The 17,011-nt window shown below is 34.4% G+C and overlaps 2 protein-coding genes across 7 annotated transcripts in view; both read left to right on the forward strand.

The window, feature by feature from the left end:
• Positions 1-15,678, forward strand: part of hts (adducin 1-like protein hts) — a 94,692-nt gene extending 79,014 nt beyond the window's left edge. For 2 of the 6 annotated variants that reach the window (XM_089712797.1, XM_089712795.1), the window contains 7 exons: positions 1,260-1,370; positions 1,981-2,112; positions 3,252-3,411; positions 4,075-4,170; positions 4,748-4,819; positions 5,774-5,827; positions 6,807-7,048. In XM_089712797.1, the coding sequence (XP_089568923.1) occupies positions 1,260-1,370; positions 1,981-2,112; positions 3,252-3,411; positions 4,075-4,170; positions 4,748-4,819; positions 5,774-5,827; positions 6,807-7,033 (852 nt within the window). In that variant the 3' untranslated portion in view covers positions 7,034-7,048. Of the gene's footprint in view, positions 1-1,259; positions 1,371-1,980; positions 2,113-3,251; positions 3,412-4,074; positions 4,171-4,747; positions 4,820-5,773; positions 5,828-6,806; positions 7,049-12,346; positions 12,415-12,997; positions 13,141-13,777 lie in introns of those variants that run through there. The other 4 variants (XM_089712799.1, XM_089712796.1, XM_089712798.1 and 1 more) reach the window with 4 other exon arrangements.
• LOC149475785 (uncharacterized) lies at positions 7,083-11,764 on the forward strand. The gene has a single exon (XM_089712779.1). It carries the CDS (start codon positions 7,847-7,849, stop codon positions 10,595-10,597), a length of 2,751 nt encoding a protein of 916 aa, XP_089568905.1. The 5' UTR covers positions 7,083-7,846; the 3' UTR covers positions 10,598-11,764.
• Positions 15,679-17,011: the final 1,333 nt, after the last annotated feature.

The following is a 17,011-nucleotide window of genomic DNA, read 5'->3' on the forward strand; positions in this document are numbered from 1 at the left end:
GAATCGAACTTTTTAGGTAAGTTTAATATTGATACTCAATCTCTTTTATTGTATGCACATAGGATAATTATTACATATTTTATTGCACTAAGTTTCTATAATATCTAAAATAGCATCATACATGCACACGCATCGTTAATTTTTTTCATCGCAAATGTTTTTATGAGGAAAGAGAATACGTTGATTTATTTGAAAATTTAAATTTGTTAATAATAATTGACAGCTATTCTAAGAATTGGCAATGCTAAGACTCAAGCTAAAATAATAATGTCTTCTTTATGTAGTTTAATTAACATAATAATTATAAAATCTTTGAAATGTATCTATCTGGGAGAAAGAGAGGAATATATTATGATGATTTCATTAACTTAGTTTTAATTTAATTCCAAATATCCTCATATATTTTCCTAACTTTCGTTACTAAACTAATGTATTTACGCTTTTGTTTAAATGTTATTGTCTTCTGTATTTATACAAAAATGTTAATGTTATTTTTTTGTTAATGTGTTCAAAAATTACACTCGACATTTGTGATAAGATGACATAAACAATCCGACGGCGAGCTCTCTATCTATCTCTCTTACGGTCCTAAGTTAATATAGTCTAGGGGCTGTATCTAACATTCGGGTCTCTCACGTTGCGTCAACTCCTTACATTATAACACGTATCGTAAAAGTATCGAATTAAAACCTCTCGTGCCATCCCTAAGTGCGAGTGAGACAGCTTAAGAACTAAACTGCGAGTGCGAAAGGGACGACGCGAGTGTGTCTCGATTCGATCATTTCATGGCGCGCATTAACATTCAAACGCATTTCATTAACACCCCTGGTTGCCATCGAGGTTGTACAGTGTAGGAAGGGTACGAATTGGTCGAATTGTTGCCATCCTTTACTCCCCTGTTCTTTGAAGTGAAACTTCTTTAGGCGCGTTGAGAGTTAAATTTCAAGGTCGCGTCTCGGCAATACCGTCACGGAGTAAGGCGACGATTTTGGTATCTTCTAATCTCGCCAAAGAAGTTTCACTTCTGACACGCTATTTTTTGTTTTACCGTTTATCCCGTTTCGCTTGCATGCGGATAATTATAAATACTGTACTGTACACGCTCGATGTTGCCAGGGTGGCTTCGCTTTGATTTTTTCGCAATTTTTCTCAATTTTTTCGCAATTCTCCCCACTTTTTTGGCAAATCTCCCCACTTTTTGGCAAATTTCCCCATCCCAACGGCAACATTCAACTAATTTGACCCTTCCGTACGCACAGTGGGTGCAAGACGGCTCGCCCGCGCACTCCGGTACGCCCGTCAAGATAGACACGCTACAGTTTGTGCCGAAGAACACGAACCCGAAGGAGTTTAAGCAATTGCAACAGCAGGTTAGTAGTCTTTTTGATTTGATGGTGGATGGTTTGTATAGGACGACTCAAATTTAATGGCGGCTCGGAACATCGTACGATCCGATGCGCAGAAAACAATTTTAGGTATTAGCGGGACGTCAAGCACCTGCACCTAACTTCCGAACCGCCATTAAGTTATGTTTTTACTGAAATCATATTTAAGAAATCAATTTTGTGTAATGGTGTAATGATGACTTATCAAATATCACATGTATTGCATTTTGCACTTAAAATTGCATGATCTGAGTGTATCATATTTGATTGTAAAGTGGCAAATATCCAGTTAATGCAAGAAATATTATCAAAATCGGTGAAGCACTTTTTGTAATTTCTCATTACAAGCGTATTATTTATATGAATTGCTTTTTAAATTGTTAGTGCATGTCCTGTTGTCACTTGTTAGACGAAAATCGCTGAATTTATTATTTTGCATACACATGTTTGTAGTAGATATTGCATTTGATTACGCATGTTTACATTACAATTCAGATATCTATCAGCCATCAGATGAGATTGCTTCTTGAATTATTGCTTCCTGTACAATAAAATACCAAAAAAAAATACTAATTTAACCTAAAAACGCGTATAGATCAAAGATAATCGTCGCGCGGACAAGATAAGCGCCGGTCCGCAGTCGCACATACTCGAGGGTGTGACTTGGGACGAAGCTGCCAAGCTGGTTGGTGAAGATGCCGCCAACACGCACACTGGGGACCATGTGGTGAGTTTGAGTTGGGGAAATTGAGTTGGGAAGGTTAGAGTTTGGTTGGTAAGTCATGCGGTGTGTTTGAGTTAGAGTTATTATTAGGAATAGTCATTAGTAGAATTGGTGAAGTGCCTATGTAACATGACGTCTTAAAGCGGTTTTATTTCTAGCGCCATCACTTTCCCATATTGGGAATAATACTGCTATAATATATTATGGTAACCCGCGTATCTTCTTCACCCATCAAAAGTGAAGTCCCATGTCCCCTAGTGGGGTAAGGGGCAGATGCATTATACATCTGTTTCACTGCCTTCTGCCTTCTGTGTCCTACCAGACCAAGACATATTTTTTTCTTCGTCTCCACCGGGAATCGAACCCAGGACTCCTCGGTGTTACGCTCACGCGTCAACCACTGTACCGAGGAGGCGGTCAACCACCCATTCACCTATCAAGAAGAAGTATATCTGTATAAATATACCAGAAAGCCTTTTAACTCTCATAATATTTAGACATTCGTGGTATTTAAGGCGATCAAGATCGAAGACTTCTGATGTATTAGTTCTCATCCTGGGTTCGAATCTTTGTGGAGACTAAGAAATATACCGTCTCAAATTAAACTTCATGAATAGCTTCTTTTTGTGCTAACAAAAATCTTTGTCTGAAATCTGAAATTTAAAGTCCTTTAACGGTGACACGAAATTTTACACACTTAAAGGAAAAATAATTTTCAATTATTTGATATTTTTTGTCAATTTTTAACATTACCGCATATATCGATACTAGCGGTCCGCCCCGGCTTCGCCCGTGGTACCTACATGTTTAAACTATCCTATCTCTCAAGTTGGATCGAACTGCACATGGTGTGCGAATTTTATTATAATCGGTTAAGTGGTTTAGGAGTCCATTGAGGACAAACATTGTGACACGAGATTTATATATAATACTAGCGGTCCGCCCCGGCTTCGCCCGTGGTACATATGAAAAATAGATGTTGGCCGATTCTCAGACTTACCCGATATGCACAGAAAATTTCATGAGAATCGGTCCACCCGTTTCGGAGGAGTATGCAGACTAACATTGTGACACGAGAATTTTATATATTATAAGATTAAGATTATAAATTTGTGCCTGTTTCACACTCTTGTTTTTCACAGGTGCTAATGGGCGCCGCATCGAAAGGCATAATCCAACGCGGTTACCAGCACAACGCTACAGTGTACAGCGCGCCTTACGCACGTAATCCTTTCGACCACGTGACCGATACCGAGATTGATGAGTACAGACGCACCGTGGAGAGGAAGCAGAGGAGCGAGTGTGAGTGCGCCTTTATCCTACTTCCTATCCTACTATCCTACTAATATTATAAATGCGAAAGTTTATGAGGATTTTTTTTTTGTGTGGTGTCTCTCAATGTTAGCCAGAAGGGCTTCTACATTTTAACGCGGACGCGGGGGTGAACTGAAGGTTCACCCTGGTAGCGACATGCACAAGGGCGTCCCCCCGCCACGGGGATCTCGGACCTCGGCTTGGGCTGTGGCTTGAGTGGAGGAGGCCAGAAGGGCTCCTAGTCGGACGGGGATGAGGAGGTGTATGTGTATGTTTGTTAGTCTCTCACGCAAACACTACTGAACCGATTACAATGAAATTAAGCACACATACTTATAGAGGGTAACTTGGATTAATACATAAGATAGGTTTTATCAAGAAAATCCCTGAATCTGATTTTTATTTTTGATAAGGAGGAAGTGTGTAAGTTTTATTTAATTGAACAACATTTGATTCGGGGGATTTTATACGTTTTAAGGTATGATTGAGATTATAATAGCAGAAGAAAATAAAAAGATTAGTTTAAGAGCAAATAATGACAAGAAGAAATGAGTGTATTTATTTAGGTTACAAAAAATATGATAAAAGATCACTTGGCTGTGTCAAAAAAAAATTATACTCATAAATAAATATCCCCCTAAAATATTCCAGACGACACCGACCTGTCCGAGTCGGAGGCGATCAGCGCGGCGCAGGTGACGTCACCAGCCAGCCAACCCTCCGAGACAGAGGAGGAGTCGCGGGATGGTAATATACATACCTACATACATACATACATACACGCAAACTGATAGACACACATAAGTCACAATACATACAAATACAAATACTTAAATAGTAGAGCAACACAAATACATATGTACACACTGAAAGACAGCACGAGTAAATGACAAAATACGCATACACGTAAGCAAGCACGTATACACACGAACACATGAGCACACATATACCAAAGACATGAGAAAGAAAACGTACATAAACTCATTTACACATACGCACACAAATACGTTGATACACACACACACTCACACACTGAGACCCACGTCAGCGGGCACGAAAATACAAGAAAAAGCATCGAGCACGCACAAATATTTAACATACTGAAGACATAGTTATACATAAATGCACACACGCACAGATAAACGCAAAAAGCATACATGTACTATACTTCAAACGCGCACTTTTAGGTTCACACAAATACAGTTAATCGAAACATTGAATAAACATGCACACACACAGCAACCTATACAAACTATATCTATTTGAAACTTTAAAACATATTAAAAAAGAAAATTCTTAATAACACATTATTTTCTTTTTGTAGAACATCGCGTCCTAAGAATAGAAACTAAGCAAGTGCCAGTTAGAAGCCAGCCAGAAGTGGTACTGAGCGATGGTAAGTTTTGAGCATTTTTTTGTATATTTTGACGGATTTTTTCAAGTTTTTTTTATATATTAATATGTATTGTTTGATATTTATGCATGTATTATATTATGTAATATGTATTTAGCATGTATAGTGTTATTTTTTATATGTAATTCTTATCTTAGATTTTTGTAAAATTGTTGAAAAAACCTTTATTATATTTATTCGTTCCTATTATTATTATTTACAATAATAAAACCTTGCATTTATTTTTACTTTCAAGATGAAATGTATTCGATAATTAAGATTATATAGAAAATTTTCGAAATTGTTGCTTCTATATTAGTCTTACACATTTTTTTAAATATTTTTTATTATTTTGAAAATATTTTACAATTAGTTTGGATTTGTTTCAATCTATTGTGATATGATATTCCATTTAGCAGGTCATTCTAAAATATTCTACATTATGGAATTCTTTAGAATAGAATAGAATATTCTAGACTATCATGAAATTAAAGTTCCAGAATGGTGTTATATTTTTATTCTCATTATTAATATTTTTAGTTAAAATTGGGCTCTCTTTTTTGTACATTAAACATTATTCTGGAATGTTACAAAATGGTTTAATATGTTATAGAATCCCCTAGAAGGTTATAGAATGGCCTAGAAGGTTATAGAATCCCCTAGAAGGTTATAGAACTCCCTAGAAGGTTATAGAATGCCCTAGAAGGTTATAGAACTCCCTAGAAGGTTATAGAACTCCCTAGAAGGTTATAGAACTCCCTAGAAGGTTATAGAACTCCCTAGAAGGTTATAGAACTCCCTGGAAGGTTATAGAATGCCATTGAAGGTGACAGATAGAATATAGTGGAATGTTTCTAGAATGTTTTGCAATTTAGTGGAATGTTCTAAAGTTTAGTGGAATCTTCCAGAATGTTAGTTATGCATGTTTTTGAACACGTATTTAATTTCCATTTGTAGCGGAAACGACCGATTTCTTGTCCGCCGAACGTGAGCACGCTGACAGGACTAGAGGTTAGTTTTTATAATATAAGTGTGTGCGCCGAGCACACGTATCAGAAGTGAAACTTCTTTGGCAAGATTCAAAGATGCTAAAATCGTCGCCTCACTGCATTAGGTGACGGGATTGTCATTACGCGAACTTGAAATTTTACTCTCAACGCGCATAAAGAAGTTTCACTTCAAAAATGCTTTTTTTTTGTACTTGAAAAATATATTTTTGAAGTACATCGAAATACTCGGTGTTGTAAATATGGAATTGGAATAAATTTGCCTGATTGTTTGACTCATTTATTTTCAAAAAAAGTAGTAAATTGTACGAAAACCTTCTTAACAGTTACAGTTCTTCTTTTTGTTATCTATGGCCTTCCCTATCTCTATAGAGACGGATTCTACCAAGTTAAAGTTCCATAAAAAATAACTTTTGATGGTTTTCTTGTTTACATTTTGCAGTGAATTTAGATGCATGACTAACTTAAAATAAATATGTTTCTGTTTTTGAAAATAAATGGGTGAAATTAACTATAATATTTGAATGGCACTAGCATGGCACGAAGCATGATCTGCTAGCATATTTTATTGATGCATGCTATGCTAAAACTTTAATTTTATTTGCATTTTTGAAACTGTAAATCTATTGTGATATTTTTAGGAAACAAATATACTTACATGAACAGTTAAATGTCTTGATGATGTTCAACTTGCCAAGAAATGTTGATTTTTATCGAGGAAAGTCTTGTGTCGTACGATTCGTACATCTATTTATTACAATAGACAGGTGCGGTGGTTTAAAAGACAATTATTTTTGTATTTCTACCCATCAATAATTTGATGGATCTCCTTCCCCAACTTTATTGTGCCTTGTAAGGCCTAACACTGTTAGAAACTCCAAAAAGAAAGCATTTTCACGGGTGATGTAGCTTCAAGACCCACCATATAGCATAAAAAAATAACCGTTAAAGTCTTTAATTTCTAAAAAAACAACTCGCCAAAGATCGCGACCCCAACCTACTCTCCGACGACGAAGTGTTCCTCGACTCTTCATCCCTCCCCTCCGGCGTGACGTCACCGAGCCTTTCCGTAGTGACGTCACCGAACTTGTCAGTTGTGACGTCACCGAACGCGTCAGTCGTATCGCCGCTACCGCAAGAGCAGCACGTGATTGTGCGAGCGCAGTACATGCCCGTACAGCAGAGTGTGGGAGGTATGGGGGGTGTTTAGGGGAGGAGGGGGGGTCAAATGTGTTTGTTGCTTTGTTTGTTCAGCAGACTGTTGGAGATATGGGTTTCAGTTTCAGAGGGGAAAAGATATATTGTGTATGTTCAGCGATCTGTGATATAGAAAATTTGTTTCTTTGTCAACTCAACTAGTTGTTTGAAGCTGGGGAGGGCGTAACGATTGTTGGATATTGTGTCGTCTTAAGCTGTCTGTTTCTCAAACGGTGAAGGTTTTCAATATTGTATTGACTAGCCATCGTTTAAAATTCGCTTGTTTCTTTAGGATAAATCCATCATTTAATGCCCTAAAAAAAGAAATAGTGGACTGTTTACGTTTTCTTTTCTGTTTAATATTTTATTTTCTACTAATGCCAATTGTGTTTTTTTAATGTTTTATTTGTACTTATACCTATTCTTGCTTATATTATTACCGATACACACTATAATATAAGGAATAAGAAGTATGCTTATATGCACATGATATAGTACATATTAAGTAACAAGAACAATCTAGGAAATTAATTTTCCTTGTAAACTAACGTTTATATTTAAAAAAAAACTGAGATGCTTAAAGATCGAAAGTACTCTCGTTTCACATCGTGTTTTTAATTGTTTAACCAGCCACTCGCGCATTTTTATATTATCTAAAAGATATTACCTGGACTGAATCTAGTTACTTATACTGTATCCTACTAAAGATGCTTGCCCACCGCTTGATCACTAACCTCTCCCTGCAGGTACTCTAACAGAAATAACTAGCGAAGTTCACAAACGCTCCTCGCATAGATTCTCACGAAGCCCCAACTTCAATAACGTTATGCGAATATACGAACCGCCAAAATGTAAAATGAACTTGAATCAAAGACTCATCGCGTCCAATGATAATGCTCTCGCTTTGTACAATCCCGACACTAGCAGCCGTACTAGCTCGATTTCGATACAATCGCTCGATTCTGATAGATCTAAATATCAATTACGCACTCGGTCCTTGCCGCACAAGAGAAGCGTGGACGCCAATTGTCTTTACAGAACTAGGTCGCACAGTAGTTTTATCAATGCGTACATAAAAGACCCGGAACCGATGCATTTTCATGTGCCCAAGTGTAATAGTTGTGGAGCTCTTAGCAATTGTTATGCGTGGGAGATACCCAAAATTGATCCTAGGTACAAGCAATACGGTGCCACATATTATTCTATAGATAATATACCCCAAAAGATATCAGATAGCGAGCCAAACGCTAAGTCGAAAACTGTAAAAGCAAAGAAAGGTTTGATTCCAGTACTTAAGTTGCAAAATAATGAGGAATTTGTCGAAAGTCAAGAATTCACAGAAGATAACTATTTCGACGATATAGGGAATAGTTTTTCTGAATCTCGTACTGTGATAGAAAATAATGACCACAGTTTTAATGAATATGACTTAAATACAGATGAAAAGAGTGATGAAAAAGATTCTCAAAGCGTGTATAGAGCAGAGTGTGTTAACGTAGAAACTGATACATTCACTGAAGACCTTAATAACAATACATTGGAATCAGTAGAAGGGGAATACCATAGTTTTACTGACGAAATGGATTTTGAAGAGGTTGCCTATGATAGTCCAGTTAGAGATTTAGTAGAAAAAGATATAAGAGATTATTCCGTACCGATTAATTTCTATTGCGACGACTATACCAGGAAGGATAGTCCAAGAACGTCGCCGTTGAAGAAAAAAGATATTCCCAAACAAATTGTTTTGGAGCCTATACTGGAAGAATCGAAAAGTTATGAAGAAACAAGTAATGATAGTAAAAAACTTGAATGTAAAGATACATCTAACAGTATAGAGGTTCATACAGAATTAGTAGATGATAAAATAATGGATGATAATCACGTTAAAATTGACGAAGAAGTCTCTAATAAGTCGGATTTTGAATTTAAACGCCCGTCAGATGTATTAAGAAATGCATTCCAAGAGAATACAATAAATGAAAATGATGAAAGAGACATGAAATCGAGCTTTGAAATAACTTCCAGCTCTAGTATTGCTATTGCAAGTTTTGATTCAACAGCCGAGTTTGAAAAATATGAAATTATAAGCGACCTTATTGCAATTATATTAAATGGTATTGATTTTGAAATTTTAGAAAAGAAAAGCATTGATATTGATTCTAAAATAGAAATGCCTGATACAGAAACTGAATTAAATACATCTCCAAGCGAAACAGTAGATGAAAATGTTTCTTTTTCTATCACAGATCTAGTGAAAAATATTGAACGTAATGTAAATGAAGCTCCTTCGATCGATATAAGCAATTCGTATATGCATAATTCTGTCAAAATAGCTGAGGCTGTACTTTACTATATGTTCAATAGAGCTATTGGCATAAGCATTAGTCGAAATAAGACGAATAAGATTACTAAATCTGTAGTTACGATAGTTGATATCGAAGATATATTGTTTACAACATCCCGTGATTGGATTAATCTTTTCGATGCCTTTATATGTACAACTAGCAATGAAAATCTTAAAGAACATTACGTGGAAATAGTTGCTGATACAAAATTTAACCAAAAAGAATGTGAATGTAAAACTAATATGAGTGAATTTCAAGAACTGGATAGTTTAAAACATGGTATCCCTCTCTATCTGGACAATATCGGTTCAAATACATCAGAAAGTAATGAAGAATTGCAATTTGAATATGAAAACGACGAGCAAAAACAATATCGTAACAATAAAACCCCAGATGAAGATGACGTTGCAAGATCTGTCGAAAACGACAGTCACGACTTAAATTCAGGCTTCATTGAAACTAATAATGACGTTGAAAATAACACTTTTGATATTGCATCCGATGTAATCTGTACTTTACTCGAGAAATCACTTTTAGAAACAAGTTTCGCTTTAGAAAAGAGCACAGCACCAAATATATCGTTAAATGAAACGTTCGTTTTGGATGAGAAGGAAAAAATGAACGAGGCCTTCCTCGATTCAGAGTACAGTCGATCGTCTACGCCTTGTAATGATAGTGTCTTCGAAGTGTGTACAGAGTCGCCAATTAAATACATTGACAGTATGTATGAAAGGGACGACTCTATATTGGGGTCTCCGTTTATCAAGAAAACTCAAGTGCTACCTATGTCGCAGACTGTGCACAGGGGTGGTATCAAATATTGGGTGTCCTTCACAGATGATACAATCGAAACAGAACATCGAAAATCGTTTAAGAAATTCGATGAGGATACACTACCTAGTTATTTAGTTGTTAACTTCGATTCTGATAATATTGAAGAAATAGATAAATCAAATCGTCGAAGTGTTTTATTAGAAGATAGTGCTGTTAATGAATTATCAAGTGAAACCTACTCGAAGTATGATAGTTGTGAATCGGAAGCGATAGTTGATAATTTACCTTCGAATAAGGAGAAATTATTATACGATACTAAATGTTGTAGTAGACGATTGGCCTCCAGCTGGCCGCCATTACATGACACTTTATTTTACCGGATTATAAGCAATTTTAGAATGACCGAGAGCTTTGATTCGAGCGATTTGAGCTATACAAGATTTGAGAATAGTCTGTGATTGGTTGGAATGACGTTTGATCGACCAATAGCGTGTTTCAATTTAAATGGTGCAATACTATTGGTCGATAGCAATGATATTATATGTAAAAAGGTGTTGATAGGTAAACAACACAACATTCGATCTTCAAAAACGGCACTCTTTTAGACGATTAGACGTGAGATAGCATGATTCATTTATTGTGAGCGAAAGAGACAATTGCAGTAAATTGTGGCCAATTAGCTACATTTCAACATACTAACTTTTAGCCTTAACCTTTCTACTTATATTGGTCGATACTGTAAGCTACAGTTTTATGAACCTCATAAAGTATGAAATAATTTTAATATCTACTTTTTAAACATGATTTGTTTTGAATTTTAAATGTTGCTACTAATTGTATAATTTTAGTGATTTAACGGATTTTAAATCATATAAATACTAAAATTTATCCTGTTTCTTGCGTTGTTTTAAATATTACATAAACTAATGTTATTTGAGATGATTTTCGAGCAAAAACAATTAATTTTCCTTTTTTATATTTTTTAAAAAGAAATAAATATGATTTAAAGTCCGTTTGGTTTTTGTCTATGTGTTTATGTTTGCTTGCATTTTATTTCTGTGTTGTTACTTTATGTTCTAATAAACTTATGCACGCTTTGTCCTATTTATTTTTTGCTAACCACTGTTTATTTGTTGCTGTTTCATTCTGTTGTATGCACTTATTTGTTTGTGGAAAAGAGAAAGCTATATCCTTTGCTTTTGTGTAATAACTGTAAGACAGTTAAAGCATTTACAATATTATAAATTTTTTATAATATTCGAAGTCTTTACCTCTTTGTTGGAGTGGTTAATAAATATAATAAATAAATAAATAAAATCTTTATTTGAATTCATACATTAATATGTTACAATAGATTGGGGTTCAGGCCCCTTTACTAGGTATAACCTGTATTAAGGGGACCTGTTCCTTCCTGTTTGTTAATGAAGATCTATTGTTAAAAAGATGTGGGTTCGATTCCCAATGCTGTTAAAAATGGCGTTTTGTAAAATATAAATCATCTTATATATAAAAATAAATCGCAAAATGTGTTGGTAAGCGCATAACTCGAGAACGGCTGAACCGATTTCGATAATTCTTTTTTTATTATATTCCTTGAAGTACGATGGTTCTTATGTAGAGAAAACGTAAATATGTACCACGGGCGAAGCCGGGGCGGACCGCTAGTAATCATATAAATTTATAAATATAAATCATGTTAAAAAGTTTGTACAATAACAAATGACAACAAACTGCTTTTACTAAATGTTTAATGCTTGATGTTTCTGAATTCTTAATTATCTTATGTTGTTTATAATTTTTTTGCTAAAAAAAATATTTGAACGCACGTTTCTATGACATTATAATATTAAATTGGTGAATGTTTGCACGAAAATATCGCATGATTTACTAACACAATAAAGGGTAAGTTAAGATATATTTAACATAATGTAATATTAACGTAAATTCTTCATTTTATGACCAATCAATTTTAATATTCTTCTTATTTTTCTCATTTTAAATAATTAAATTCAGTAATCAATTAATTTCCCAATTGTGATAGATTTCTGAAACAGGAGAAACCATTTAATTTTTATTATCATAATAATTTGTAAGTAATTTCTCTAAAATTCTCACTAAGATATCAAATGTAACTAAAGTAAAAATTCATAATTATTATAAATGTTGCCAGTATATAAGAAAATTAATGTAATCTTAAATAATTTCAGGTGAGCACACCCTCAACGGCGACCACTCTGACGCGCATCAGAGCACCTTCTCGCATAGCAGTAAAGAGGTGAGGTTCATCATCATCATCATCATGATACATTTTTAAAGAATAGATATAAAAAAATCTAATTTGAACCCGTGTCTTCCGCCTTACCAGCTAAACGCCTGACTTCTCGATCACCCATGATTCAGAGCAATCGAATATATTATACTCTTTCGGTTTTATGTATCTAATTTTTTATCGTGATCGAATTATCTAAATTCATTAAATTTTTCAGTAATTTCCAAACTTCACGACTTTTCATTTCGTTAAATTGAAACTTCTAGACTTGGTAAGATGAATGAGGAGATTAAAATTTACATGATCTCTATGAATACTGATTCTAATTGTTTTTTTAATGATTAATTATTAATGTATTTGTCATAGTAGACTAAAGGCTAAAACATTAGCCGATCACTGATGAGAAATGTTGTAAAACTGAACAAAACATACCTTTTAAGAGCAGAATTATTTATAATTATTGTTATTAAACTTAATAATTCTTAAACTAAATATTTTTGTATTTATACATTGTACGTTAGAAATTGTGCTTGTTTCCTGATACTGTTATTGTTTATAAATTGTTTGAAAAATTTGTGTACCATTCCAGGGGTCACCTTCAAAGGAGGTCTCGACGGAAGACTCCCCCAAGAAGGACAAGAAGAAGAAGAAGGGCCTCCGGACGCCCTCCTTCTTGAAGAAGAAGAAGGAAAAGAAGAAGGACAAGTCCAGCACGCCGCAGCCAGCTTAGAGGTGACTATCTACATAATAGCTACACTAATATTATAAAGAGAAAAAATTTTTTTTTGATTGTAATGAATAGGCTCATAAACTACTGTACCGATTTTAAAAATTCTTTCACCATTCGAAAGCTACGTTATCCACGAGTAATATAGGATAGGTTTTATCCCGGAAATTCCACGGGAACGGGAACTATGCGAGTTTTTTTTTGAAACCGCGGGCGGAGCCGCCGGCGGAAAGCTAGTAATATATAAAATCGTAGGAAGTCAGATGTGTACATAGAATATTATTTAAAGAATACTTGGGGCGTGATTTACAATCGATATGGAAGCCAAAAATATAGTCTAGAATTTTTGTCTGTTTGTCTGTATGTATGTACGGGCTAAACTCAAAGAGAACTGCATGGATTTACTTCAAATATTGCATGAATATTTACAGGTCGGATCGACATATAGTATATCCTCACGAGACGAATAGAAGCGAAACGGGGCACAGCCTAGTATGACAATATTTTTTTCTGTAAATCTGGCACATCTCATCCCTGTACAGTTTTGCGTGATTGGAATTATTTGGATTACTTTAACAGAGCTGGTCTCAGCAGATACCACTTGATAAATCACTTAATTTAATAGCACATTTTTGTTTACAGATAAAATTGACAAACTACACTGCCATCTCGCTTTCAAAATACTTGTAATGTTAAGGTTGGATCCACAACACAGCCGATAAAATGAGTTTTGCTTGAATATTCCCATTTTTTACGTGTACCCACCTATTTGGCGGCAAAAAGCCTGCGCCTAGGGCATCGCTTGCGCGTCTGCTCGGAACTGTAGCGATTTTTGTATTTTAGCATGGTAACACTACGTTCTATAGTCTGTGTAGTAATGACAGATGTCAGTTTGACAGGTGACAGTTTGTGCTGTCATTTAATGAAGTGTCAGATTGCAAAGAAATGAAATTTTAATGAATGTAATGAACTGAGATAAATCAACTACGATAATACTACAACAAAAAATCTGATGCCAATTTAGGTCTTTTTTGACCAAATCAAAATATCTACAAATAAAAGTGTTTTTCTATAAATAAAAAGGTCACAAAGTCGATAAAAATACAAAAACGTGTTCAGTTCCAAGTAGAGTTAGTAACTAAGAGCTATTTAACGCAGAATTTTGTATTTATTTGAAAAGAAATGAAATCAGCGAATCAAAATTAATTCTTATGACTTGCCAAGCGTCTTATGATGTTGATATTTTAAAATTTTCGTTAAAATAATTATAATTTGAAGTTGTCCGTACATTTTGAGCGTAAAATTAAATACTCAATGGAATTCCTATATTTAAGAAATCATTGTTTTTTTTTAATTAATTTGATGGATTTTATTTTTACTTTAATATATTGTTGTTACATATGAAATCGTTATTCGATTCGAATCAATCAAAATAATCGGACACTTCTTTTGGTGCATTCTGTACGATAATTGTATTTTTTTATACTAGCATGTAATGCTTTTAATGTCGGGGTTGCCCCACTTCGCCATTCGTGCTTTTAAAAATGGCCACCCAATATATTCCCGCAATAATTAGCGGTCGTGTACTGAGTCGCCATTACAAAAATTAAATATAATATATTATAGCACTATCGATGTATATTTAAGATTTTATCGGCTAGCCTACTTTGGTAGATTTTTTAAATTATTATTTTTTGTTTAACGACGTGATTGATTCAACATGGCGGGAACTAACCACAGAGTAACGAAACATTTTTAATTACGCGCCATGATTTGACAGTCCGCCTGTATTTTACGTACACGACAAAATAAAAAAATAAATAGTAAAAACAAATGTCAAACCGCCATGTTGTAAAAATCATTATATTACAGTACACAGTAATTAATTTGTTGTTACTTCGATAGTTTTTAAACGAGAAATTATATTTTTTTTTCTATTTTTTACTTTTTTTTTTCGTCTGGGTTTTATCAATTTGACATTACCTAGAGTTAAGTCTAGCGTTGTTAAAATGACAAGTTGATTTTTATTAAACCGTTGTAGTAAGACATTGTTGGACCATAGATAAGATATGGTACTTTTAACACCGGTGTTGCAAGGTTTATGATTTTCCCCCATTTTTTTGATATTTTTACACTTTATTTTATAGGATTTTGAGGTGTTAGCACATTATACAGTGTTTATTTGACTGCTTGCCGGTGTTAAAGGTGCACCTAGTACGGTTCAGCGTTATGTATTTACGATATAATATTAAGGCTACTTTAACGTTAAAAGTGGAAAAAATCGTTTTAATTCCATATTTAACAAAAAAAAATCATTGAGTACAAAGTTTTAATTTGCTTCAAAACTCAGTAATATAAGTGTTTACTAAATAATGTAGTATATACATTGCTCATTCAGTATAAAGGCGTGTGTGCATGTAACGCGCAATGTAAACGATGTTTTTCCATTTTTAATGTTAAGGTGTATTCTGTAATCTTTGAAATTATGACACTGGCATTCTGTGCAACTTGTGTATTTGTATTGAAATAAATTATTAGTTTTATGGTGTGTTTTATTTATTCAATATCATCTTCAATAAAAATTATTATCATGGAATTTAAGGGAACTATACAATTATAATATTATATATTGACCGCCTCCTTGGTACATTGGTTGACGCATGAGCGTAGAACCGAGGGGTCCTGGGTTCGATTCCCGGTGGAGATGAAGAAAAAAAATGTCTCGGTCTGGCAGGACACAGAAGGCTGATCACCTACTTGTTCCTAAAGAAAATCGATCAGTGAAACAGATGTATGCATCTGCCCCTTACCCCACTTGGGGACACGGGACTTCACTTTTTTTCACACTTTTTTATACAATTATATTTTAAACTAGCGGTCCGCCCCGGCTTCGCCCGTGGTACATAATATTTTCGTTTTCTCTACATAAGAACCATCCTCGTACTTCAAGGAATATAATAAAAAAAGAATTATCGAAATCGGTTCAGCCGTTCTCGAGTTATGCGCTTACCAACACATTTTGCGATTCATTTTTATATATAAGAAGATAAGATATTAAATCAAAATGAATATTCATTTCGTAAGGGCTAAAGATCCCAGTGCATTCAATAATTGTTTTTTAAGTAACTTGTAAAATTTCAAGGTCGCGTCATGAGATCAGTATTACTGAGGAAAAGGCGACTATTTTAGCATATTTAAAAATTTTGCCAAAGAAGTTTCACTTCTGACAAAGAGCGTGTTTGCTCGAGTGTTTATACGTGTTTTCAAAGCTCTTACCTATATAGGTTAAACGGACGTAGTAACATTTACTTAACGCTTAGACTACCCCTGTTCCAAATTTCATCAATAACAGTTCACTTCATTTAGGTATGAAACTATGAAAGCGTAACAAGTAAAAACATTCATACTTAGTTCTATTCCATAAAATGAATCATCCTAGTTTATTAAAATCTATACTAATTTTATAAAGCTGAAGAGTTTGTTAGTTTGAACGCGCTATTCTCAGGAACTACAGGTCTGATTGAAAAATTCTTTTTATTCTCTTTGCCCATTTATCGAGGATGGCTATAGGCATCATTACGCTAAGACCAACAGGAGCGGAGCCACGCGGGTGAAACCGCGGAGCGCAGCTAGTACGATATATAGGTTCAAATACAAAAAATCATAATACTATACAATAGGAACTAGACTCTTCTGATACTCTTATTCTCTTCTCTATGCTATTATGATGTTTTTAAGACACATTCTGTCAAAACAGATCTGCCATTTTAATAGAGAAATCAAAAGTATCTGGTAAAATTTGAATAAAAATTGCACCCTAAAATGTCTGTTAAAATGCAATTCAGATAACATTTACTGAAAATGAACTTCATAGCG

Source organism: Colias philodice, chromosome 29, assembly GCF_061535455.1.
Source record: "Colias philodice isolate Cphi_HAF_F1 chromosome 29, ilColPhil1 Martin Lab GWU primary, whole genome shotgun sequence".
In the NCBI taxonomy this organism is placed as follows: Eukaryota; Metazoa; Arthropoda; class Insecta; order Lepidoptera; family Pieridae; genus Colias; species Colias philodice.